This window comes from Lepisosteus platostomus, chromosome 2, assembly GCF_059453375.1.
Source record: "Lepisosteus platostomus isolate fLepPlt1 chromosome 2, fLepPlt1.hap1, whole genome shotgun sequence".
Taxonomy (NCBI): domain Eukaryota; kingdom Metazoa; phylum Chordata; class Actinopteri; order Semionotiformes; family Lepisosteidae; genus Lepisosteus; species Lepisosteus platostomus.
The window spans coordinates 30,123,578-30,145,063 of record NC_142612.1 but is presented as its reverse complement, the minus strand read 5'-3'; the positions used below and the strand labels follow the sequence as shown (position 1 = coordinate 30,145,063).

Here is a 21,486-nt window from a genome sequence, read left to right as displayed (position 1 = left end):
AATTCTGAGATACTAAGTCGGAATTCTGAGTTGCTAAGTCGCAATTCTGAGATACTAAGTCGGAATTCTGACTTACTAAGTCGCAATTCTGAGATAATAAGTCGGAATTCTGAGTTGATAAGTCGCAATTCTGAGATACTAAGTCGGAATTCTGAGATACTAAGTCGGAATTCTGAGATACCATAGCGCGTTTTTTTTTTACTCGCTGGCGGGAACGGGCTTCCATAAGATCTGTTTCTAATGTGCTTTGCAATATCTTTTCAGTCCAAGTTAATAATTTTTTAGAGAAAATAGACATACTGTATTTGGCTTTGTATTGATACTACTGATGTTTTTCCCTGCTATTTTAATTATGCATGTAACCCAATTAATTACTCTCCTAAGACTACTGCATTTATAATTTGGAGTAAAAACCATGATAATGTACTGGAATATTAATTATGCCTACCAGAGTAAAGTTCTACTCATAAATATGGTAACACAAAATTACAGATTTTCAATGTTTTTTAATTTAATTTTTGTACCGTGAAAAGGATTTCTTTTGAAAATCTACAGACAGCAGTAATTGGTTTTTAGTGTTATATGGTCAACGTGTTTGTTTATATATACAATATATAAATCAAGGCAGACTAAAGACCTTCAAACACACAGTTCCTGAGTAGTAAAGACATACTGTAGCCCCTCCTTTAAAAAAGGGTGGGAAATAGAAAACCCAGTATAAGCTAAAAAGGGCATTCCAATACTGTACTGTAAATATTTGGGACTGTTTTACTGTTATTCACTGTGTAGTTCTACAGAGGTAAATATAAAATTCAAGTTTTAAAAAAAGCATCTTTTATTTCCACAGCTACGAAAATCAATATCCAGCATTCGAGCCCGGAATCTCTTAGAAAAGGAAACTACCATCAATAAGACCCTTCGGTAAGAACAACAACAACAATTATCAAGTCGAAGTGTTAATAGCATAAAAAACAGGGTTACCTATTCACCTGAGGTGAATTTTAACTTATCGGATCATACGCTTTTAAATAAAAAAAAATGTATGTGATGATACGGGAAGAAAGATAAATATTGGAGAAGTTGTTGGTATATTACCTAAATAATTGAATGTATTAAAGTGATTGAAACGATAAAGAATTTGCAGAAGAATCTTTTTTTGTCTTTTATTTGGTACTGACGTCAGCCGGGATATTAGCATTTCCTTCTTCAGGCAACTTACACTGTATTTATGAGGGTGATGGAACGAATGAATAATAATTACGTGCTGGCAGAGTTGCAATAGCAACCACGTAAATTAGCTAGGCTACATTACTTTTTCCGTTTCACTTATTACATGTTAATTCTGACGAAGAGGTCTTTAGCTGAATCAAAGTCTAGGCCCTGGGCTTCAGCAAGCTCTTTCAGTAAGAAAGTTTCGGCTGTATGTGACACAAATCTCTGATGGTGAGCCTTTCCCACGTATGACATGACATACTGTATGTCATATCTCTGTCTCCTCTCCTGTCTGAACACCTCAGCAACAATAGCATAAACAAAAGTGGCATTTATTCATGAAGCCCATATAATAATTAGTTGTTTTACAGTACATGACTTGGCAATTAATTAAAAGAAAGGAGCCTTAAGCAATTGCATAACTGATTAAATAATTATTTGTTTGAGAGTAGGTTTAGATTTATAGTCTGTGGCTGGCATGAACCTCTAAGTGCTGCAATAAATAATGCATTTATACCCTTGCCGCTCGTGAAGGCTCTCTGGCATAGCTAATAAGCCTCATGGGGACATTAGGGGAACATGCTGCTGTTACCATTCCCAAGCCCACTAAGGGTGTTAATGGCTGACTGAGTAAGAAATATAGATTATGGAGTGCCTGTTAGAATTAGCACAGAAATATTAAATAGCAAGCCGTGTCACCAAAGACAGCAGATGTTATCCTCTCTGCAAAATTGGAGCTGGATGTGTTATGCGAACCGTGACAGGTACTGTATCTACATCTTCAAAAGTAGAGTCAGAAATGACAGTAGGCTAGGGTTTTGGTTTGTGCAGAGCCATGACACGTCAAAATGAGCCCCTCCCAAAAACTCCAAAAGTGGAACAGCTAGAATTGAATGTGCGCGATCGCTCAATCTGTCTTGATCTAGAATTGATCACTAGAACCTGCTTGATTTTGAGAGTGTTAAGCTATAATCACGCTGATTGTGTGCTCAAGCAGCTGCCTTTTCCAGGGTCACTTAAGAACACTTTGCTTTTGTAATCAAGACATTTTGCCAAATGAAAAGGTTTCTGTCCCTCCTTGCAGGGCTTGTACCCGACAGCGCATGCTGAGCGGGTCGTTCGAGGGACAACCTGCCAAGGAGCGTTCCATCCTCAGCGTCCAGCATCACATCCGGCAGGAACGCAGGTGCCTGAGTCAGCACAGCATGTAGAAAAGGGGGGCATGGCCGCACAGTCATTTGGCTGTATTTACAGGAAAGAAGCCACTAGCCTATAAAGCACTTAAAGGCAAATTACTTACAGTATGTCTCTTGTGTTTATTTTAGAGAGAAATGTGGTGTCTATTACAGTGAATCTCTCCATAATAATGCAGCAACTCTGTTAGCCTTTACATTTCTGCAGCTCTAGAGTTCCTTTTACCCTCTGAAGAGCATTGTACTGACCTGAAATGTCTAAGGCTCTAGATCGTTTATTCTCCTCCTGAGAGCATTGTACTAATGATAACATATCTACAGTATGGCTCTAGATCACTTTTTCCCCTCCGGAGAGCATTGTACTAACCATAATATGTCTATGGCTCTAGTTTGCTTCTCCCCCTTTTGAACCTTTTGAAGAGCACTGTACTAGCCATAACACATCAACGGCTCTAGATCGCTTTTTCACCTCTGCAGATCATTGTGCTAACCCTAAAACGTCTGCAGCTCTGGATCGCCTTTTCCCCTCCAAAGATCATTTTACTAACCCTTGCGCTTCTGCGGCTTTAGATCTCTGCGGCATGGCTCAAACAGCCAGAGAATCAGCAGAGGGAAATCCCTGGAAACACTGACTCAGGATGTAAGTTGAGAAAAAAAATGGTTTTATCTTCATCTGACATACAGTAGAAAGGGTGTTAAATAATAATGGTCCTACTGCTACAAAATACAAGAGAACTCATTCTTTTTGTCACACGTGGGTGTTTATATATGCACACTGCATACATACATTTAAGAATATATACAGTACATTTATGTGCAAGATTGAAGAAAGTCACAGAGGATAATCACAATTAAGAATATTTTTATCCTTTTCCTCCTTCAGCACTCCAGCACTGTGAGGTACCGGAACGCTCAGAGAGAAGACAGTGAGATTAAAATGATCCAGGAAAAGAAAGAACAGGCTGAAATGAAACGGTATGAGCGGTGAAACATTTTCTCACTCTCTTAGGCTTCAGAGATGAGTGGGAACTCAGTACTGCTAAGGCACCCTACTTTGTTAATGGTACCACGCTGTTCAGAGCACTCAGATCATTACCCTTAATTTCCTCTTCATCCATCAAATATTACATTGTGTGCTAGTGAAGTGCCGATATTGAAGTGTTTCCACATGGTGTGTTTCTCTGCCATCATGTATAGCTGCACGCCACTGAATGAGCACACTGGGAGCCCATTTATCACAGCAATGTCAAAAATACGTACACTGGCTTCTCTTTGAAGGAATAATCAATAATATTTGCATAAATGGTTCTTAAATTCTTCATTTCTAATGTGTTACAGTATCTGTATTTAATTAGAGCGCGATAATTCCTCATTATCATCATTTTTATACTTCTTTAAATTGTATCAGGAGATGTTAATGTCCGATTCCTTCTTCCCAAAACACTGAAATTCTGTTCAAGCATGTGTAGACTCAACATTGCAGCAATTTGTTGAGGGGGAAAAAGGAGTTATAAGGATATGTTGCACTTGTTAAACAGTAAATAGTTGTATTGCATTAATTTGACATTTTTCCAAACAATTAAGATAACATAAATGTCACCTGTAATCCCACAGCTAAAGAGAGTGAGGTTAATTAACCTCAATTAATATTCTAATTGATTATAATAACAATTAATAATTTTTCATAATAATAAATTCTAAATATTATTTTATATTATAATAATATTTTAATAAGATACGTTTTTCATTCAAATTAGGGAAATATGTTCTTACATACGTATTTCTTGACTTGGAAACATTGCAAAGAAAAGATGAAGATGAATGGTAAATGTTGATGTTCTTTTTAAGAAATTAACCTGAAAAGCTTTAATTTAGCAAAAACTGTTACATTAGTATTACATTTTTGCCACTTTTCTTTAAAGAAAAGTCCAAGAAGAAGAACTGCGTGAAAATCATCCATATTTCGATAAACCTCTGTTCATAGTTGGACGAGAACATCGATTTAGAAACTTCTGCAGGGTAATAGTGCGAGCTCGTTTTAATGCGTAAGTATATGTTTTTTTGTATGTGTTATTTGCTTCAATAGAGAAATTTTAATATGAAAATGACCAACATGAAAATAATTATATTTTTTGTCTTTAGTTTACCTTTAAATATATTGTTAGAAGCAGGCCTCCAGCAGCCTTTGATCAAACCAACTATTGATTTGTGTTACATGTACAGTATATGACCAAAATTGTTTTTGAAACACTATTGTTAAGTGTTAAACACTTACATTCCAATTCTCAGGATTGGAATCATTGATAATATTTCAGTATTTTGGTTTTCCTTCCTTATATTGTCACCCCTGTATGACTTTCTGTCAACTATATGAGTTTCTTACTACATTTTTTTACTATGGTTTTGTGTGCAGCTCAAAAACAGATCCCATTACAGGGGCAGTGAAAAACACCAAGTACCACCAGCTCTAGTAAGTTCTACAAGTCACTTCCAATTTATTATTTCTGAAGTGTGTTGTTTTCTTATATTATTTTTGACACTTACATTTTATACTTCAATAGAGCAGTAGAAGCAGAACTTGCATCCACTTTCCTCATTATTACATGGAAACATAGTCTCTTGTGTGATGTAACTTATGGACTTTGTACCTCAGGTATACAGTACGTCCTTTGAGTCACATCTTCCTCTTCCTGTTCGTTACTTACTGATACAAGCTGAAATTGTTTAATGAACTGCTGAGAAAACGTTTTCAGCTTTGAGAACCAAAGTGCAAAACGTGCTCTAAATTACAGAAAATACAGTATATGTTTTTATTCAAATGTGAGGGGGGACATTTCTGCAGCCACAGTTAGAAGTGGCTTGGGTGTTCCTTTGAAAGAACTATTACTAGTACTTGAGACTAAACTAAAAAAGATACTAATATCTGAAAGGTTTTTTAGGAGGAACAAGGTTTTTTAGGAGGTGACCCACCTCTGGAGTAAAGTGTTTGGAAAAGAACAGCAATGGAGGGTGACACAGAAGAGAGTTGTGGGCTGTAGCAGAATCCTACAAAGCTTTGTTTCACAGTACAAGAAGACATTAGGTCATTATACAGTGTATAAAAAGCTAATTAAGTCAATATCAGTTAATACATGTCTGTACAATAGTGAAACAAATATTATTTTATTAATTCTGTTGGGGTTTTTTCTGGTCACTGACCATGTACTGTATGATTTGTTGTAGTGATCTCTTTGGCTTGGTCACTTACCTAGACTGGGTGATGATAGTTGTGACAATCTGCTCCTGCATTTCCATGATGTTTGAGTCTCCCTTCACAAGAGTAATGCATGTCCCCACTTTACAGGTAAGTGAGTGCTCTTTGTTCACTACCTCATATGTGATGAACATGTAATGGAAATGTATAATGCCAGTTGGCTTATTTGCATGTGTTCTTCAAAATATACGGAGCGTGATGCTGACCACGTCACCTCCACCTCCAGTGTCGGATGCTCAGAGTAAAATGGTGGCCCTTGCCTTCCCTTTCCCATGGGCCTTTATGGCCTGAAAAGGGACCCACCTACCTTCAAAATACAGTAGTTTTAATTGTGTGTTTACGGAGGTCATGTCTTACAGATTTTTTAAAACACTTTTAAGACACAGTCAGTCAAATTCACAAACAGTTATTATGCTATAAAATCAGCTGAGCCAAAATGTAACTGCCTGCCGCCTAACAACACTGTATTAACAAACCACATCTAGCAGCAAAGGACACATGGCAGCAAAAACTTCTTAAAGCTCAGATGATGGGTTCTTTAGCATGTACTGTAATGGATATGCAAATAGGGGCTGCATAGTCGTACATTGGTCAGCTGTTGCCTGCCAGTGCTGAGGCTCCAGGTTAAATTCCTGGGGTGCTACTGTGCCTGTGTAGAGTTTGTATGTTCTCCCTGTGTTTGCACGCGTTATTTCAGGTTCTCCGGTTTCCTCCCGTACTCCTGAGATATACTGGTAGTTTAATTGGCTTCTGGAAAACACTGGCGCTGGTGTGAGTGTGTGCATGTGTGTGTTTGTGTGTGTGTGTGCGCCCTGTGATGGACTGGCATCCCATCCAGGGTGTATCCTGCCTTGCACCATTTGCTTACTGGAATAGACTTCAGCTCCCCGTGACCATGAGCTGCATAAAGTGGTTAGAGAATGGATGGGTATGGAAATGCGATGGCAATGGAACACTAATGAGAGGAATGATATGCATAAGCTATTCACTGAAACTTCTTAACCCTAAAGCATGCCCAAACTGATTAGTAGCTAGTAGCACTGATCTAATATTGTAGCTAGTAACACTCCATCAGTTCTACTAGCTACTGTACTAATCAGTTTAGCAGCTGTTACGAGTTGAGCTCATGAAAGCTGTCATTAAGCATGAGTATTTTGTCTCATTAAGAAGACATGCCCTGTCAAGCGAGAAAGAGACCATTATCAAAGAAAAGAGGACCCAGAAAGATCCTGAGCCTGAAAGGCAACAATATCCAGACATTTGAGGGACAAATGAAACTACTAGGTTTATCAGAGGAAACAATCCTCTTCAGATATAGATTGAGCATAAAGCCCCAACATGCACTGTCTCATGATTCTTTCTCTTTCAAACTATTCTGCCTGCTTCTAGTCTATGACGACTCACCATATTTTGAGTTCTGTAAACAATGTTTTGATTTTTTTGAGTCAAGGCGCATTCAATCTGCAACAGACATCTGTACTTTTTTCTTTGAATGCATTTTTGAATAATACATTTAATAGGAAGTTAGTGGATTTTGTACACTATGTTTAATCCCCAAGAAACAGTAGTTTACAACCCTAGAAGGTGATCAAAGTGTCTGTAGGGAAGGCAGATAGCATAAACTATATCTGGCAGTACACATGTCAAAACAAATAAGTGTCAAACACTGCCATACAAATATTACTAGTATTCTTATTTTTACAGTATGTTGATAACATACAATAGCATGTTTTTCGATGATATATGAATAATTTTGCCCAAAACAATAAAAACGATCCTCGCCTCTCCAGACATAGAACAATTAGAGTCAGTAGATGAGGCACAGAGTATGTAAGCTGTATCTGACTGTACATATGTCAAAGGAAATATATTTCAAACGCTATAGGACAAATATTCCTGACAATAAAATTAATACAGCATTAACATTGATGACTAAAAACCTGAATTTTGTTTTTGATTATATTACTGTATGTGAATAGTTTTGCCCAAAGCAGTACAGGCCTTCCTGCAACTGGCATAGATAAACCATTACCTTGTTTGGGGCAGGTTAGAGGAATGGCAAAAATAGCTTTGTGTGATGGACACTACTGTCCTGGTTTTCTCCATACCCCCTTAACCTCTACTTGACTTTTAAATATATGGGCAATTGAACAAAAATACTGTTCTTGTTACCAGATGTAAATTTGAAACTCCATTAAACTTAATTGCAACAGTTGTGTTTTAGAGGGCGGAATGACAGATTACTCAATACCTCTGCATATTCATATTGACATGCACAGTATTATACAGTAACGCTGCAATTAAAAGGGAACAGTTCTTCACTGCTATTATAAAGTAGTTAATATGTAGATTTATGTGTCTGTATAACTATTGTCTTCTCTGCAGATTGCGGAATATGTGTTTGTCATTTTTATGAGTATTGAGCTCAATTTGAAGATCATGGCAGATGGGCTATTCTTTACACCTACAGCTGTCATTAGAGACTTTGGTGGAGTTATGGATATATTCATTTATTTGGTAAGAATTACTTTCTTCTTATGAAGCGATCATTAACCAAGCTTCACAATTTAATGTGACCTTTAGTATAATACAGTTTAATGACACCTTTTCATATAGAGCTAGTGCTGTATTACAACAATGAGGATGTTTGTGAAAGACCGGCATGTATCTGGGTAGAGCAAAATGAAGGACCGTGCCTTGATTTTCAGTTGTTTTCTGCGGTGCCTTTCCTCCAGGTCAGTCTGATCTTCCTCTGCTGGATGCCTGCCAATGTGCCTCCTGAGTCTGGTGCCCAGCTGCTGATGATGCTGAGGTGTCTGAGACCGCTGCGCATCTTCAAACTCGTCCCCCAGATGAGGAAGGTGGTGAGGGAGCTCTTCAGTGGATTTAAGGAAATATTCCTGGTGAGTACAAATGGATGATCAAGACTACATGCAGTGATCTGTCATACTGATGTTTTACTCATGGGCATCTTTTACACGCACTTCTATTCCATAAACTCTGTCAGATATAGGGATTTGATTCATGCTGGTGGAAATTGTTTTTTTTTACTAACTTTGGAGGTCTTAGGCTCGGATGAGGCTTATCCTGTTAAACTGTAAAGTTCAGGATGCACCCTAAAGCTTGAAGGTTGCTGGCTGAGCCACTGATCACCAGGGTTCTAGAGCCTTAGGAGACTATGCACATGCTTTGCCGCACACCATCAGAGTTGAGCAGAATGATGTTGCTTGGGGAATCCTGGGTTAGCTGCAAACAAGCCGCTCCTGTCACTATTCCGGAGTCTGCATGGCTGTGGTGTTATCAGTGAGAGCTGTTTCCATCCCCCGTCTGACACGTCGCTGTGCTGCTAAAAACGGAAGCACGCTCATGGCTTGTTGACTTCATCTCTCTTGGGCCGTTGCTAGCATTCTAGTGGTGTAGCAATTGGCAAGTTCAGACTCAAAAGAAAGATGATTGTAAATTCGAAAAAAAAAACTTTACTACATTCTCAGTTGGCTTTCTCGTTGTTTTTCTTTGTCTTGTGTTAACAATTAGCATGAAGTCAAATGCACTGGAATGTTTTCGAAAGAGTTTTTGAAATCCAATTCTCCCATTAGCTTTTGCTTCCTACAGTGCTTCTCGCTGTGATGGAACCACTTGGGGTTCCTACTGGTTGGAAAAAAAATTTTGAACATTTGCATTCCTGTTCATTCCTGTGAAATGAAAGCTTTCACATATCTTTGTACCTTCTTTAGGTCTCCATCCTGCTGCTGACATTAATGCTCGTCTTTGCAAGCTTCGGTGTTCAACTTTTTGCAGGAAAACTTGCCAAGTGCAATGATCCACGTATCACAAGACGGGTGAGTGCAAGTCCTTTTTCAAGTCTGTTCTGAATACATATACAGTAACCTTGCACCTAACACATTGTGTAGTTAGGCAATAATGAGTTGTGTTTTTGGCAGTCAGGTGGTGATAACATGTTCTTCTTTATAAACTTACTGCAGGAGGACTGCTATGGTATATTCAGAATAAATGTAAGCGTCTCAAAAAACTTAAATTTAAAATTGCGACCTGGAGAAAGGAAACCTGGATTTTGGGTTCCACGTGTCTGGTAAGTCACTGCCCTTTCTTGGACCTTTCACTCTGTCTTACTGTAATTTGAATTTTTAACCTTATTTGAATTGGTGTGTAAACAATACATTATTTGGGTGATGTGGGGAGATTGCAAAACTGGTATAAACCACTGCATGTGGTTGCTAATGGAAGTTCCTCTAGAGAAATAATAATAATAGTAATAATTGCTTACACTTATATAGCGCTTTTCTGGACACTCCACTCAAAGCACTTTACAGGTAATGGGGACTTCCCTCTACCATCTCCAATGTGCAGCTCCACCTGGATAATGCGATTGCAGCCATAGTGCGCCAGAACGCTGACCACACATCAGCTATCAGTGGGGAGGAAAACAGAGTGATGAAGCTAATCCATAGATGGGAATTATAAGGAGGCCATGATTTGTAAGGGCCAATGGGAAATTTGGCCAGGACATCGGGTTAACACCCCTACTCTTTTCGAGAAACTCCCTGGGATTTTTTAAAGACCACAGAGAGTCAGGACCTTGGTTTTACATCTATCCGAAGGATGGCATCTTTTTACAGTATAGTGTCCCTGGGGCATTAGGACCCACACAGACAACAGGGTGAGCGCCCCCTGCTGGCCCCAATAACACCTCTTCCAGCAGCAACCTTAGTTTTTCCCAGGTACTGGTACTGACCAGGCTCATACCTACTTAGCTTCAGTGAGTTGCCAGTTGCAGGGTGATATGGCTGCTGGCAAAAAAATGCTTTTATACAGTATCAACGAAGAATGACACTTCACTAACTGAGCCATGGGATTCTTCACAGATTTTATGCAGACAGTAAAACCCTTTTCTGAAAATCCCATAAATTACATCTCATTTATGACAGCTTGTGACAGTCTGATGGATATGTTGTTCAACTAAAAGGCTGTTTCATGTCTTTTTTTAATCTTTAGAAAAGCTTAGCTGTTAATTTGTTCATAATCTTATGAATATGTCCCTATGCACTGAAGGAGTCCTGGGGAGAATAATAAAAACATCAAAATATGTCAGAATAGCAAAATGAGACATTTTCTCATACTTATAAATTTCTTATGAAAAGAAGAAAAAAGAAAGACTTTTGGCAATGAATGTAATACAATGGGCAATTTTCTATTTTCCTATTGTATTACAGTGACACAGAAATATTGACATTGGAAAAGAAATCTGTGCTAAGTACTTGTTGTTTTGTTGCTATTTAAAGACTGTGAATGCATTCCCTAACAAATTGTTTTTGATAGCCTCAAGCAATGGTTTTGTTCTTATAAACACAAAAGGAATGCAGCTGCCCCATTTCAGTAATTTCACATCACAACTTTTTTTTCCTTGTGTATTTATCAATCCTTCATCTATAACCACATTACATTCTGACAAATCCTAAAGTCCTCATAAAAGAATACTGTAGTGTTTGATCAGTTGTTGTCCGACAAGTAAAATCTTCCTCTTTTTTAAAGCTCGGCATTATAGGTGAGAATATAGCAGAGAATATACAATAGGGAGATAGCAGTGAAATTGCAGTGCATACATTAATAAACTCTACATTTCAGAGAGGTTTGGTAGAAAACATTATTACTATATTACCTTACTCAAAAATTAAATTTCCATCCATTCTATATAGGTAAGGTTACATTTTGGGGGATTTTATCCGATCCAACATTTTCAAAGCTACTTAATTTGATTTGAGGTGCTTCTTGAATAAAAGCATGACCAAAAAATTATCCTTTTCTCCCCAGGGCAAATCCACGTAATTTCAACTTTGACAATGTGGGCAATGCCATGCTGGCACTCTTCGAAGTGCTGTCCCTAAAGGGCTGGGTGGAGGTCAGGGATGTAATCATCCACCGTGTGGGCCCGGTAAAAAAGAAACTTTCTACCTCTAAACCATCGGATGTTGTATCTTACAACCTGTCTACCACAGAAAGTAACATTTGTTTGTTTCCTACACAGATCCATGGTATTTATATCCATGTATTTGTGTTTCTCGGCTGCATGATTGGACTGACGCTCTTCGTTGGTGTGGTGATTGCTAATTTTAATGAAAACAAGGCAAGTGCTAAACCCTGTGTACTCATCTCTCCATATACAACTGGGTTTCATGGAAGGCTGGATGGTACTGTAGGCATTATATTGCACTGTTAGTAGAAAAGAGCTAGGAATAAGGTTTACAGTATATATGTATGCATTTTGCTGTCTATTGAAGGAAAGACCCGAATAAGGAATTATGGCACAAGTGGAACCTAGAGTAGAGTGCATTTAAAATTCATCCTTTTTAACTCCCCCAAAATGTGTGTGGGAGTATGGGACAAGCTACCCAGTAATTTTGTTGAAGTTGATAACTCTGGCTTCTTTCAAGAAAGAAGGAGGAGATTCTTGGATCAACTAACTACTAACTACAAAATGGGCTTGATGAGGTTAATGCCTCCTCTCATTACTTTTAGTAAAGTAAAGAACTGTGTTTGTTACTTTCTTGGCTAGATGTCCCTTTTTAAGAATGCCACCCACCACCCCCCCCCCAAAAAAAAAAAATTGCTCTATTGCACAAATATAAACACTTAAGCTTTAAAATAAGTGAACAATCTTAGATATTGAGTCCTATCGTGAGACCTTTTTTGGATCTTTATGTAGGTGTGCAGTGATGTTGTTACCCGAGTTCCTCAATTTCCTCACTATCTCTAGGGTACAGCTTTGCTGACTGTGGATCAGAGAAGATGGGAGGATCTGAAGAGCAGGTTGAAGATCGCTCAGCCTCTCCATCTTCCTCCCCGCCCAGGTGAGTTTGCCAGGCTAATTCTGCTTGACAGAAGCTTTTCTGGGTGCAGTGTGTGTGCTGTGAATTACTTTGACTTTATACACTTGTGTTCTTTGCTGTGCAGTGTTAGGAGGTTTCCAGTGTTGAGACCAAGTGTCCCTCCTAATGGAAAAACAACCCAATTAAACTCCAAACTCATGTACTGTATGTGGATGCCAATTTAAGATTCCCTGTAGGCAGTTTGTATGTTTCATGTTGTTTTTACTTCTTATCACAAATATATTTTTTTCAATAATGTGCTCCAGGTTTGGTTAGAATGCTCTATACTGTGCATATTTTATCTTTCAAATCTTGTACTCAATGCAATACATCTCTTAGATTTTCACGACTGACCTCATACACAAGTAAAGAGAAGATAAATTTCCTTTGGGTTCTTATGTTACATTATTTATTACTTGCAGTGTAAGAGCCTTAAATCGGTAGTTCTCTCTCCTGATCCTGAGTGCCCCTGTGTCTGATAGTTGTTGTTCTAGCAAGGCCCTTAATTACCAGTGCTTATTGGTGTCAGTAATTGATCTGCTTGCTTGTTTAGGCTTTTTTGTTCTGCACAGGCCTATGTGTTGGTGTGGCTTCCTGCAATGAGCTCACAACCAGTCTCACCTTGTGCTTAACCTCTTTCTGTTAATGGATGGATGGATAACTGCATGTTTTCATTCAAATGAAATGAAACACTCTATATAAACGTACTGTAAGCTGGCCTTGTTAAAGTGTTGAATATAAATTTAGTTCCCAAGGCTGAAAGCAGACTGAGATATGGCTCAGAATTTGGCATCATAAAGCAGACCCAGCCCCGAGGGATACAGTGAAGGTGAAATCTCGTAGTTATAAACATAGATTTATGTACTTTTTTTTCTTTACAGAGCACTATAGGGTTATCATAAAGGTTTAAAGAGCTCTTTTTTAAAAGATGCTTACAGATTTATTCAAACCAGATTAATTTTCCAAAAATGAAATGCCCTACAGACAACATACAGCACAGTATCACAGTTGGAATTTAGATGAACAGCTTCTATCTATGTGTAATGTCTAAGCTACCAGCTTAGGGTATGATAAGATAAGATAAGATAAGATAAGATAAGATCAGTGTATTAGCCATATACAATTTATTGAATTAGGAATTTGTCTTTTCACATGAAAGATTTTCTATGAAAGTTTGAAGTGCTATAATATATCTTTAATCCTTAATATCTACAACAATTCCCTCCTTAGGAACGCCTTCCACATTTTGGCTAATTTTGGCTAAAGCAGGGGTAATGCAGAAATACTGTACCAGGTATTGTTTGAAGGGCTTCTGGGGATGTTAGCTTTTACAGCCATTCAGCCATTAAATGCAGTCAGATATTCTATGACAGCTCAAGACAAGCCCCAAGCTTCTGCCCGTCAATTTCAGGGTCATTCAGGAGCAGTTCTGAGGACTCCTCGCCAGCACACATGTCAGATTTTTTGACATTCTTCCTCTAACCTCCTGGGTAGCAGAGGTCATTGTCTGGTCAAGACGGGACAGGCTGGGGTCCCATAATTCACTTCTGCATGATTGGATGGCCATGGCTCACTCTCCTGTCAAAGCATTATTGACACACACTTTATTGACATATACAATATACTGTAAGTGTCGTCTCTCTCCCTTCAGTCTGCACACATACGCAGTAGTAATTTAGAGGGGCCGCTGGAACTTTAAATTAGTTTTTAGACTATTGAGAATTTCTTTAAGTTAGACTACAGGATTTATTTAGTGAGACACAAGTGAGACATTTCATTATCTTAAATCATTGTGTTCATTTTTTTGCATGTTAATCCAGAAGGTTATAGCTGCACATGTGCTTTGTCTCTGATGCTATCCACATGCTTTTAATGTATTCAATGCTTTATTTGATCATTTAAGTCAAGTGAGAACGTTCTTATTTACACTTAGTTCATGAAATATAATACCATGTATTTATACTCCTTACTGGAGTAATTTGAAAGAAGTGCTTTGTTCAAGTGTACAACAGCGGTATCCCATCTGGGATTTGAACCCAAAACTGTCTAGTTTAGAGTCCTAACTGCTGCTTAATGCTGATGTCTTATGTTACTAATAACTATAGCCTACTTTTTCACATCAAAGTATTGTTAATGTATCCTTTTTCACCTGTACTCCATTGACCACATTAGACCATTTAGAAATTTGTCAGACCACACTAGAAATTTGTTCTTGCTTTTTTTCTTGCTGGTACTAACAATTAAAATATAGTGGGACAGACCGCACCCGTAGATAAGGGATTACAGATAGGGATTTAAAGCCATAAAAAATAACAATTTACGTATTTAAAATATGAAATATCTTGCATATAAACACAACAAGAATTGAACATAATTTTGGAATTATGCATAAGGTAGCATTTCTTTAATGAGCCACTTTAAAAGGCTAGAAAGCTATCTCAAAAGTTGTTAAACCTCACACAATCTTTGCCTACAATTTGACTTTCTTTTTTAAAAGAAAAAAATGTTTACTTTTTCATTATTTACTTATTTCTAAAGCAACACTTGCATTTCCAATGGTCTCAATAGCGTAAAGCATTAAAATTGATTTTTTCTTTAGTGCTGCTGGTGCTTTCTGCAACATGGGTGTCTGTGCACATGAGAAAAACCGAGCAAGGCATAGAGGGAGGTGTAAATCCCAAAGCTCAACACAGAAGATCCCTGTTGTGCTGAAATACCATGAAGCAGGCATCGAGGCAGAGGAACTAGTACTGTGCATGATTTTTACAATGAATTCCCTGTCTCTGGCAGTTCATTCCCCCTCAGTGCAGCTGTCTGGCTAGTTCCCGACTGTATGAAAAATGCCAGCACAAGGGGCAAAAAGAAAAATTAAAAGTGAGAAAAGTGTAGAAAAAGTGCACAAATGCCCCAGGTAATACTCATACTTTTGTTCTAATTAAAAAGTAATGAGGTATGAAAAAATTAAATTCACTGCTAGCAGCCCAAATCAAAGCATTTAATCTACATTTGTTTCATGAAATTACTTGAATAAGAGGAGGACGTTTTTACAGTTAGATTTTTTTTGCATATACAGTACAGTACATTTTCCACAGTCTTTGGTACATTAACGTTTAATGAAGATGCTAATGTTTTTTCTCCCAGATTGCATTGTCCAATCCTGTTTTGCCACATTTGTTGGTGAACCAATTTTTAAGCATTTTTATTTTCCAAAACCAGAACAAATAAGAACAAAATATTATGCCTTTTCAACCCCCGCCATTCGTGGTACCCCCTCCCAGGTATTTTCACCAGGGATCTGAGCAGTAAAGAAGTCTGTATTAACAATTTCAAGACAGCCCAGGATCTAGTGGTGCCGGAGAAGAGAATCAACATAAAGTGGGTGCCAACATATTTTCTGTCCAGCCAACCAGATCCATTTCTGCTACTGTGAGATCCCAATTATAGAGTGCCTATCTAGTAAGAGTATTAGATGAGAGCAAGGAATATCCTTGTTTGGAGCAATGGACAAATACAAAGTTTCCAAAGTTTAACCACATCAGGGTACTCCCAAAGACATGTGGATAATGGCATCTTTAATGCCCCACGTGTAGTGTATACACAAAAAAGGGATTTCTTCCTGAGAAAAGATCATTGAATTATTTAGTAAACAGATTCGTTTGGAATTTGTTTCCAGGCGGTGTTTCCAGAAATGTCATCAGCTTTGCTACTGCACGGTACATTTTGAAAATTCAATCCGATCAACATAAGTATTTTAAGTCAAACAAAGCACTGCCTCATATTTACCCTGATCCCTCACTGCCCTAAGGCTTTTCGCTATTTTTGTTTACAGATAATGATGGATTCCGGGCTAAGATGTACGACATCACTCAGCACCCCTTCTTTAAAAGGACAATTGCAGTCCTGGTCCTTGCCCAATCTGTTCTCCTCTCTGTGAAGGTATGGTGTAGTGGAATACTGTAAACAGGAGCTATTTCAATCTAAAAATCATTGTGAATAGAAATCTGTTAAAAGTTAGGTTTTTAATGTAAAACAGACTATCATTCATCATTGCCCTTTCTGCCTTTCTAGAGACTAGGGTTTACGTGTTAAACCTGCCCAACGTCTGTTATACTACGCAGTAAAGGCTGTTACTGCATAATTGTGCTTTTTTGCCAATTCGTAAATAGAGAAGGTGCATTACGTACTGTATACAGAAGGATACTTCTTCCTTCATTTACATGTGCTGAAAAGTGATACATGGAAAACTTCGATGATGGTAAATGGCCTTTATGAAATTCTAAATACCACATGTTCAACTTATGGCAGCAACAGTCTAGTAGTGTCAATGGAAAAAGGTTCAGTGCTGTCTGATTCAGCTCGCAGTTGATAAACAATACATACTGTCTGTGTTGTTCCACCAGCACATCAGACCTGTACAAACAGTACAGTACAGCATGGTGCTGTGCTTTCATGAATTTCATGTCAATTTCATGAGGGTATGTTTATACTGTATTTCAGTGGGACGTGGACGACCCAGTGACTGTTCCCCTGGCAACAATGTCGGTGGTGTTCACCTTCATTTTTGTTCTAGAGGTAGGACCCTTGGATTGTAATAAAGTTCAAGATTGTTATTAGGCAGCTGTTATATTAAGGCAAGCAACCTCCCAAAACAGTGCTGGTGATCGGTTTTATCACAGAACATCCGCAACTTGTGTACAAAGCCAATAAACCTGGGAAAGATGTGCTTGAGATGTGCCTATTCCATTTTCTGCATTGGTCTTATGCCGCTCTTCACTTACTGTATATCATCTGTACGTCAAGCCGCTTTATCATTCGGCTTGGGAATAATGTTTTGTCAAAGATGTTTCTTGGTTGATGAACACTTCAAAACCATATTTCAGTCAACTCCCATAGTTAAGTGATGAAAGATCGCTCGACCTACAGTACAGTATCTGTCTGTACAGACATATTTTTTAAATAATATAGCAGCTTTTAAAACAGAAAATGAATACTCTATATTGTTGCAGTATCCATTGGCCCATGACTGAAACTCACGTCAGACCCTGAAGAACCATAACTTGTTCTATTAGCTAATCCAATCAGTAAAATGTGCCTTGCAGTGTTTTGGCCAGTGATAATAGCAATAAAAATGCCATCTAAGAGTATCATAACATTTTTCATTTTTACTGTTTTCAATTCTAGGTGACAATGAAATTGATTGCCATGTCACCAGCTGGTTTTTGGCAGAGTAGACGAAACCGTTATGACTTGCTGGTGACCTCCCTTGGAGTTATATGGGTCATTCTTCACTTTGCTTTACTGGTGGGTACTTTCGTACATAGCTAACGGAAAGGGTGTTGTACATTGGTTTCCAGCACTTAAAAAAATACATTCATTAATTTATTGAATTATCGGTGACACAAAAGAAAGGGCAGATACTATACTGCGTCTGTGTGTATCTTTGCAATAGTTTTCCTGCAGTACACATGAAAATGGTATAGTCCAGATGTATTCTGTATTTATCAGTTTCTGAAAGGAAAAGGTTTCAGTACATTCAGTACATACTTTACCTGGATGTGTGCTGAAATGAAAATGATTTTTTTGTGTGTTTTACAGAATGAGTATACCTATATGATGGGAGCTTGCATTATAGTGTTCAGGTTCTTTTCCATCTGTGGGAAACATGTGAGTAAACCATTTTGAAAAGAAAACACAAGTAACTCTTTTTTCCCATGGGTTCACCTCCTGTGGATCATCCCCATGACTTTTATTCTCTTTTAGATCTTTAAAGTCATTCACTCTTCAGTAATAGTAGCATTACAGGCCTGCTCAAAGGTAATAAAGAACCAAGTGCAGGAAGCTTTTCTTTACAAAGTACTGTATGGCCTTTTGGTTTACCAATACACACATTTGGAATGCGTAAGAGGTTTGTCAGATCTGTATAATATAAGCAAGTACCCATTGTATTGGGGACCAGTCCCAAAAGTATTAATTTTCCTTGAACCTCCTGAATTGGATAATGTCCTTGGGCGGTGGGAGAACCAGAGCCTAGGGTTAAGGTTTGTTCCCAGTATGACCAGGGGTTTGTTCCCAGTCTGACTAAGGGGTTTATTCCTTTTATGGCCAGTACATGTTAAGTGACGAAAATAGTACAAAATGAGTCTGAGGGGGCAGAGTTTTTCTTTTGATTTATAGACCTTCTGATTGTTATGCCTTTATGACATTTTTCATGTTAGGCCTTTACTTGTCCAAGGGTAATTCAGGTTCCTCATTTGCATATGGTGTTGTAGGGCACCCTGACTACACAGGCAAGTACAGTAGTATGATCATCTTGAGAACAACATTAAATGTCTGAAATATTTTCTGAACACTGATAAGCATTCTTTTGCTATATACTCCTCTTGCACTGTTTGAATCAGCTGTACAAAAGACAATGAAAAGTGAATTGAAGGTTATATACAAATATAGGTTGAAATTTGTACTGATAAATTAGGAACATCTTAATTGGTTGCACATATCTGTAAATCATTCTTTGGGAGCATTACAAATATGAAAAGTCAGTTTTTCTGTTCTACTGGTGCCATACGAGGACAGACATAGAAAGGACACGTAAAAAAAGCCTTGCTAGAACGTCATTACTCAGCTCTGAGAAACAAACTGTTCCCAAAAGTTGTCATTGAATGTTTATGTTTCCCTCCACAGGTAACACTTAAAATGCTGCTGCTGACAGTGGTTGTCAGCATGTATAAGAGCTTCTTCATCATAGTGGGAATGTTCCTGTTGCTGCTGTGCTACGCCTTTGCGGGAGTAGTTTTGTTTGGCACGGTGAAATACGGAGAGAATATTAACAGGTTGGCATTCTCTTCTTTAAGCTGTCTTGACAGCTGACGGCAGTGTTGCTTTGCAGAACGTGCGACATGTAGCACTGTCACAGCTATCCTTGATGCCTGCCGAACAGTAGGAGTTTGTTAACTTCACCCAGAAAAGTGTCATTGATGAGGGTAGGGAGTGTTACTGTAAAGACTTAGTTCTTCTCTGTAGCAGATTAATTTTGTAAGCTATTTATTCAGGTTATTTCTCCCAGTTAATTGGACTAGAGAGATGCACTTCATCCTCATTAAGCTTAATGTATGTGTCTTGTTTCCCAATGGCAGACATGCAAATTTCTCGACTGCTGGCAAAGCCATCACTGTTCTCTTCCGAATTGTCACAGGCGAAGACTGGAACAAGATTATGCATGACTGTATGGTAAGGGGAGATTTGCACAAGACATTAATCAGTAAAACTGTGTTACTTACAGCAGTTGAAAATTTTTTAATAAAGTCTCTAAATGTTTTTAATGTACCAGCAGATACTTCCAATCCAAAGTAAAGTCGTTTATAGAGTTAAAATGTGCCTGAGTAAATGCATTCACTTTGCATACTGTATATCTTTAAGATGTATACAGTAGTATATTCATTGAGTTTCTATAGACGACATTCTACACAAAATAGATGACTCCTGCCTTGGCTTCTCTAAACTCTAAATTAGTAAATGATAAGTTCATTAAACAAAGAAAAAGTGAATTAATTCCAAAACATCCTGTATGGAATTGTTAATAACAAAAGAAATACTGATGATGATGGAGGTGAAAAGGTCCTAGCAACAGTTCCTTGTGTATAATTTATTGCTAAATCAGTTGTTTTATGTACTAAAGCATAACTGAAGTTAAAATGAAGGACTTCAGCCAACCATTTGTAAAAATCTGCCAGTATACTGTAGATACACACTTTACCTTTTAGTGCAAGTTAAATATTTATGTACATGTTTTGTGTTGTTTTTTTTGCACAGGTACAGCCACCTTTCTGCACTCCAGATAAACATCGTTATTGGGAGACAGACTGTGGAAACTATGCAGGAGCTCTCATATACTTCTGCTCCTTCTATGTCATTATTGCATACATAATGCTGAACTTGCTCGTGGGTAAGCAAGCTGTGTAGTAAAAGCCAGGAACATAACAGAAATGACTAATGAATTTATTTTCCTTTCTGCTATAAATATTAGGGCAATTCCTTAATGAAATGCTACATTTTGTTTTACTAATCATCAGTTATCTTTGAATATATTAGATGTTGACCTGGATAAGTGCATCTGTTAAGCAAATACATAATAATGATTATTTTTTCCAATTCATAGAAAGATTAAGTTTACTGAAATTAACTTATCCCCATTCCTTCAGGACACGGGGAATTAATAAAGTTCTAGAAGTGAGACATCCACACTTTCAATAATAATAATATATAGAAACAATTTAAACATGTTAATAAATTTGCACTCCTTTTTTGGCTTATGGCTTGTCTTCTGGACAAATTGTGTCATTCATGACTGTGAGAGAAAATTGAGATTGATAAAAAGATTGAATGATGAAGGAAATCAATTTAAAAAATAAAATAAGCTCACTGGAGGGATAATGACACTCAAGGCCACCTTTCCCACCAGACAAGATAAATTGCAAGACACAGGCAGGAGTATCTAGATACTGAACAGAGAAACATCAAGGGATCGAAGAATGGGGGAAGATCTTTGTGGGAAGATGTAATTTCTTGTCTTATTAATTGGTTGAATCTCCATTTAGCTGATCAATTTTAGTCCAAATATATGAATTCCATCACAGGAACAAATTGCTTCAAATAGTTGAATTATTCCAACTTATGTTTTCCTCCCTGGTGAGAATGGGGCATGGTCTTACTCGTGCCCAGCGCTCCATCCAGCTCAGCAAGTCATGGAACTCCAGTCCAGTTCAGAAGCTGAATTTAGAACTCGACACTCCCTTGAACGGCTAGTCCAATCTACTGTCACTCCTATTCAACTTCCTCCAAGTCCCCCAGTTCTCCCTCAGATAGTCTTGATGGTGTCACGCCTCCACAGAGCTTTTCTTGTACTGCTCACCTACTCTGACACTGAATCTTGCTCTGTCCCCTGTGC

General features: G+C 37.9%; 1 protein-coding gene across 6 annotated transcripts in view; it reads left to right on the top strand.

Annotated features, from left to right (window-relative positions):
* nalcn (sodium leak channel, non-selective) overlaps positions 1-21,486 on the top strand; it is a 168,985-nt gene that overhangs the window by 138,817 nt on the left and 8,682 nt on the right. For all 6 annotated transcript variants that reach the window (XM_088604641.1, XM_088604616.1, XM_088604649.1 and 3 more), the window contains 21 exons: positions 848-921; positions 2,297-2,398; positions 2,976-3,045; positions 3,289-3,380; positions 4,328-4,450; positions 4,819-4,875; positions 5,628-5,748; positions 8,044-8,175; positions 8,394-8,561; positions 9,393-9,497; positions 9,642-9,748; positions 11,488-11,608; positions 11,702-11,800; positions 12,431-12,524; positions 16,372-16,478; positions 17,040-17,114; positions 17,724-17,843; positions 18,138-18,206; positions 19,224-19,372; positions 19,676-19,769; positions 20,352-20,484. In XM_088604641.1, coding sequence (XP_088460767.1) covers positions 848-921; positions 2,297-2,398; positions 2,976-3,045; positions 3,289-3,380; positions 4,328-4,450; positions 4,819-4,875; positions 5,628-5,748; positions 8,044-8,175; positions 8,394-8,561; positions 9,393-9,497; positions 9,642-9,748; positions 11,488-11,608; positions 11,702-11,800; positions 12,431-12,524; positions 16,372-16,478; positions 17,040-17,114; positions 17,724-17,843; positions 18,138-18,206; positions 19,224-19,372; positions 19,676-19,769; positions 20,352-20,484 — 2,212 coding nt within the window. The remainder of the gene's footprint in view (positions 1-847; positions 922-2,296; positions 2,399-2,975; positions 3,046-3,288; positions 3,381-4,327; positions 4,451-4,818; positions 4,876-5,627; positions 5,749-8,043; positions 8,176-8,393; positions 8,562-9,392; positions 9,498-9,641; positions 9,749-11,487; positions 11,609-11,701; positions 11,801-12,430; positions 12,525-16,371; positions 16,479-17,039; positions 17,115-17,723; positions 17,844-18,137; positions 18,207-19,223; positions 19,373-19,675; positions 19,770-20,351; positions 20,485-21,486) is intronic.